A 6,000-nucleotide genomic window follows, 5' to 3' on the forward strand; every position below is an offset into this window, starting at 1 on the left:
CGTCAGGTTTGCCATTCTTGGAGTCTGGGCAGTAGGAGAGCGTGATTCAGAACCAGGAGAAGAAGAGAGACCATCGGGCTTGCCGTGAGTTAAGGCGTTTGGCAGACTTGAGGTATTCTAGGTTTTTGTGGCCGGTCCAGACAAGGAAGGGGAGATCCGACCCCTCTAGCCAGTGCCTCCACTCTTCCAAGGCTAGCTTGACAGCCAACAGCTCTCGGTCACTGATGTCATAATTTCATTCAGCAGGGGACAGCCGTCGAGAGAAGAAGGAGCAGGGGTGGGCCTTGTTATCGTTGGCCCTCTAGGAGAGAATGGCTCCGACCCTGGACTCGGAAGTGTCGACCTCCACGATGAACTGTTTGGTCGGCTCGGGTATAGTGAGAATGGGTGCTGTGGTGAACTTGCGCTTGAGCATGAAGAAGGCTTTCTCTGCTTCCTTCCCCCACTTGAATAGGGTCTTAATTGAGGTCAATGCAGTGAGAGGTCCGGCAACCATGCTGAAGTCGCGGATGAAGCGCCTGTAGAAATTGGCAAATCCCAGGAAATGCTGGAGCTCTCATCACGAGGATGGGGTGAACCAGTCAGTGACTGCCTCAAGCTTGAAGGGGTCCATCTGGATCCTAGCCGGGGAGATGATGAACCCCAGAAATGAGATGGAGCTCTGGTGGAATTCGCTCTTTTTCACTTTGACAAAAGGCTTATTTTCTAGCAGGAGCTGGAGGACCTGCCAGACGTGGCCCCAATGTTCCTCCAGGGAGCGAGAGAAGATCAGGATGTCATCCAGGTACACAAAAATGAAGATGTTAAGAAAGTCCCTTAGGACGTTGTTGATGAGTGCCCGGAAGACTGTGGGCGCGTTGGTCAGGCCAAAAGGGACCACAAGGTACTCGTGGTGGCCAGTGGTGGTGTTCCGTGGTGGTGAGTGGTGGTGTTCGCTGGCGTGGGAGATCCGTAATCCGTAATGGATATCCGGGGCGGAGCATGACACAATATCAGAGTGCAACAAGGTGAACCACCATTATTTAACATAAGAAAAGTGATTATAATCTCTTCAGATTATTTTCAAACCATGATTTTTCATTTACTTATTATATAATCCATCCATCCATCCATTATCTGTAACCACTTATCCTGTACATGGTCGCAGGCAAGCTGGAGCCTATCCCAGCTGACTATGGGCAAGAGGCAGGGTATACCCTGGACAAGTTGCCAGATCATCACAGGGCTGACAGATAGAGACAAACAACCATTCACATTCACACCTATGGTCAATTTAGAGCCACCAATTAGCCAAACCTGCATGTCTTTGGACTGTGGGGGAACCGGAGCACCCGGAGGAAACCCATGCAGACACAGGGAGAACATGCAAACTCCACACAGAAAGGCCCTCGTCAGCCACTGGGCTCCATCCCAGGACCTTCTTGCTCTGAGGTGACAGTGCTAACCACTACACCACTGTGCCGCCCCTTATTATATAATTTAGGCAAAAATTTAAGTCACTGCATTTCTACAAAATCCAGAATTCTTTGTTTAATCATAATGATCAATATAACACTGATATTAATTATGATTCATATGGCTCCTACAACACATGCTAGGATTTGAGATAACTGGTGCTGACTTAGCTTTATAACTCAGATGATTACATGACATGACTCCAAGAAAGTGAATCCTAAAAGCTGTCCATTCACCAAGAGTCATTTGCATGACCTGTTTCAGATCAGCTGGGTCATTAAGAAGCAGTGTTTGTCCATTTATATTATTTTGCTTTACAGTCTCAATATATATTTCAGGAAGCTTCAGCCTGGATAGCTGTAGAAGTAAAAAACAAAAAAAGTGTATTAAAAATAATGTCAGTTATTTGCAGTAATTATAGTATGTCCTCTATATTGATCAGTATAAACAGAATTTTAAGATTATTTTACAGTTTACTGACCTCATTGCAAACATCTTCCACAGACATGTTGAGGACAGTGTTTGGAGACAAATTGTTGACTGTATATTTTCCAAATCCTCTCAAAGTGTTCAACTGCCTGATCTTTGCCAACTCATTCTTGATAGAATAATCCAGGTTAACTGTATACTTTTTAAGTTTATCTGCCTCTGTGACTGTGAATTTGTAGTCATCTCTGAGAAATGTTTCAAACAACTCAGGATCATCATCTCTTTCCAGGAATTTCTCCACCTCCTCCTTAATTATGTAGAGCTCTAACCTGTGTTCATCGAACACATCCCATAGAGTCCTGCTGTGATTATAGTCAACCAGAGTTTTATCAGTCTGCAGAGACTGATGTTCATCTTCCACACATTGAAGTATCCAACTTAGTCTACAAGGCCAGCGGTCTACCAGCACAACCCAAGCAGCGACTCTTTCAGGTGGGGGAACCTCAACTTTAAGAGTGTTAATGACCATCATGGACACCCTGATGGAGTTGGTAACCCTCCTCATGGACACAGTGTTTTGTGAAATATAAGTGTGAAGCCTATTCTTGTGATGCAAGTATATGCTTTGAAGTGCTTCCTTGATTAAACTTTCGGGGTAAGTGGCTTGGTCCTCATCATTCAAGCTGCTCCCTATCAAAGGAACATCATCTATAGAAACAGATGTCTGTATGCTACATAAATTCTTAACCTCATCTCCTTGGCTGTCAGAAGGTTTTTCAGATTGATCCAATAAAATATTTTTGAAGACTTTGCACTTTGACATGTCACATAAAGGGGGTACTGTAAAGGGCAGTGTGATTATGCGGTCCAGGAAGCCAAAAGCTCTGTCCTCTTTACTAAAGCAATCCTTTGCCTGATCAATTTTTTGGGTAAGAACCTCTGGGTCAGTTGCAACTAGAGAAATGAAGGGGCTTTCCTCATCAGAAAGAAGTATGTTGATGGCATCCAAGACCCCAACAATTTTTGCTGGTGTGCAGCGGTCCAAGTTGGTGATTTCCAGCACTACTTTTATATTTTTCTGCTCAAAAATCTCCATGAACTGAATAAAACATGACAGTAGCCTAACCTCCTTCCAAACTTCATGCATTAAACCCAACTGCTCACTGAGCTTCTGGTTGTCCAAGGCATTTCTGACATTAACATCCTGGCTAAAGATCAGGTTCTTCATCAGCATGAAAATAAATCTCATAGCACCAACTGCCGGGACTCCTAACATTGCAAAGATAAATCCCTCCAACATTCCATAGTCTTTATTGTTCTCCCCCTCTCCTTGAGGCTTTAGTTCAGGATATGAAAAAATAATGATTGGTACCAAAACAAAGAAGCAAAACATCAGTATCATCAGGACAAAGATCCACAGTGGGCAGCAACAGACCTTCTTTGACCTCCATGCTTTCAAGCTATCTTCAGCCTTTGCCATACCATCCTCTTCTTCATCATACTGAGCTACTCGGAAGAGGCTGAGCTGAAGCTTGCCAAAATTATCCTGAAGAGTTTGGCACAACTGCATCACCAAGCCAGCCCAGAGCAAGTCACTGCCTGCAAATTGCCAAGCACTGAACCTCACAAACACATAGCGGTTGCCGTTCTTTCTCTCTTTTTTTTCTGTGCAAACAGGTCGATAGAAAAGGAGACGAAAGATTAGTGAAATCAGGTTCCCAATAGAGGACCTGCTTCTGTTACACTTCTGCTCTTTTCTCTTTGTCTCATCGTTCATGTGACCTGTGGAATAACAAACAAGGCAACATTAAAATTCATTGTATACTCTTTATAACCACTATGCTTAATGTTTTTAATCATCGAGTCATTTTACAAAAAAATATATATCAAAGCTGGCATTTGAGTGTTTCTGTGAATACTGAAAAATTGGGGTGGGCAATTTGGCAAAAATGAAGTATGCTGGGTTTTTAGTATAAATAATGCCAAATGATAGTGCCACATGGGCAGCATGGTGGTGTAGTGGTTTGCACTGTCGCCTCACAGCAAGAAGGTCCTGGGTTCAAGCCCAGCGGCGGACGAGGGCCTTTCTGTGTGGAGTTTGCATGTTCTCCTTGTGTCTGCGTGGGTTTCCTCTGGGTGCTCTGGTTTCCCCCACAGTCCAAAGACATGCAGGTTAGGATAACTGGTGGCCCTAAATTGACCATACATGTGAATGTGAGTATGAATGGTTGTTTCTGTGTCAGCCCTGTGATAACCTGGCAACTTGTCCAGGGAGTACGTTGCCTCTTGCCCATAGTCAGCTGGGATAGGCTCCAGCTTGCCGGCGACCCTGAAGAACAGGATAAGCAGCTACAGATAATGGATGGATGGATAGTACCACATCCCAAGTGAAAGGTACACAGCAAAGCCATGCTCAAATACTTTTATAGTCTTCAGTATACAACACTAATCACATACATCATTTTGTGAGATATCAACTATGTGACAGATAGATCAGCTACTATATATTCCTGTAATACAATCCTGGTAGCTGTAATCCTTAAGTATTTTGTATAAATGACAGAAAATACTAAATTCTAACTTTTTACTTTAATTTGGGACTAAATGTAGTCAAAATATTTAAGGTAATAACTAAGCTAGGCCTGCTACTTTTTGTGCACCCCCTCCTTTAAGGTCAAAATCAAATGGCTTGTTGTCTAGAATTTGGCTACATCAGTAGACATTGTTGGTGGAATTGTAGCCTTCACTGCAGTATCCAGCAGCATTTGCAATGCTCAATCTACTTTCAATTAGATTTCACATAGTTGACGTCACATAGTTGACAAATTTTGGGCTTTTTGGCCTGCCATGTCCGTTGTGCGAGTAGGGAGTGGGCTGCCACTTTGTTTCATCATACTGACTACTTACCACAGTTAATCACACAGATGTAATCATCGTCACATAGTTGACACGTAAAAAAGGTCCACTTCAATTTTTACACAACTCCACGCAAGAAACATACCAAAAGCAGTACACATAATCATGTGCATGAGATGTTCTGTTGCCCTGCCAGATTACATGAGGCAGGCAATCCTTGTATCTGAGTAACCATTGCAATGCTGGGGCTGAATTCAGCACCATCACGTAGTTGACTGCAAGTTTGAGGGACACCTACTTTAGCTGAGCTGCAGTCAAAATTATTAAAAGCTGCATCAAGTTTAGTTGTATTTTCTTTAAATGCACTCATATCCATGACATGCACAGAGGGTAGTCTTGTCTGCTGGCTTTCAGTGGAGAAATAACACTGTTAGTTCAAACCAAGGTGGCAGGTGGGACAAGCCAGGTTGGCCATTTTCACACTTATTTCGATTTTTTTGAACAACTAAGAAATGTCAGAGAGGCCTGCTGAATTTTTTCACAGTAGGACCCAGGGAGTTCTTTCTGTATGTACAGATTTTAGATCTCCCCACATTACACAGGCCTAGAGATGGCTCTGGGACACAAATTTCTCAGTATTCACAGAAACACTCATTTACAACCAAGTACAAATCTTAATCAGAAGAGTTTGTAATGTAGCTTTCAATAAATAGACTGACCATACTCAAGTAGCCACAGTGTTATACAGGTGTACAAACCTTCAATGCTTGTGAGAATCATTTTAATCCTGCTGTGACATGATGAGTATAAGCCTACAGTCAATGGAGAATCAACTTTTACAAGAGTTTTGTATAATGCATATGCATATACATTATCTGTATATAGTTCTGTTAAAAGAAAGAGAATGGAAATTTGTCAGTTCAACAAACAAGTTTGACAGTATACATACATTTTAATACATTTCACAAAGCAATATAATGTCTGCTTTATTTCAATAATATACAATGACTTGCAAACACCCTGGAATTTATCAGATTTGTATGAATAACAAATGATAAATACGCAAGGACAAAATTAATCATTGCTCAGCAAGTATTTCAAAGAAAATCAAAAACTTAAAATTTTGTATGCATACGTATTCAACCCACAGGGTTCCAGAAACTCCAGATGAAAGATATTCTCAGAGGACACAATTGGTTTATAATTGACCTTTACCTTTGAAACATGTCAAATATGTTAAATATTAACATGCTTCATATT

General features: G+C 42.0%; 1 protein-coding gene across 1 annotated transcript in view; it reads right to left on the bottom strand.

Annotated features, from left to right (window-relative positions):
* Positions 1 to 5,637, bottom strand: part of nkpd1 (NTPase, KAP family P-loop domain containing 1) — a gene marked incomplete at its 5' end in the record, with an annotated part of 49,029 nt that extends 43,392 nt beyond the window's left edge. Inside the window, 3 exons of the mRNA XM_060940692.1 lie at positions 1,587 to 1,812; positions 1,937 to 3,666; positions 5,499 to 5,637. Coding sequence (XP_060796675.1) covers positions 1,587 to 1,812; positions 1,937 to 3,666; positions 5,499 to 5,637 — 2,095 coding nt within the window. The remainder of the gene's footprint in view (positions 1 to 1,586; positions 1,813 to 1,936; positions 3,667 to 5,498) is intronic.
* Positions 5,638 to 6,000: the final 363 nt, after the last annotated feature.

This window comes from Neoarius graeffei, chromosome 15 (assembly GCF_027579695.1).
Source record: "Neoarius graeffei isolate fNeoGra1 chromosome 15, fNeoGra1.pri, whole genome shotgun sequence".
Classification (NCBI taxonomy): domain Eukaryota; kingdom Metazoa; phylum Chordata; class Actinopteri; order Siluriformes; family Ariidae; genus Neoarius; species Neoarius graeffei.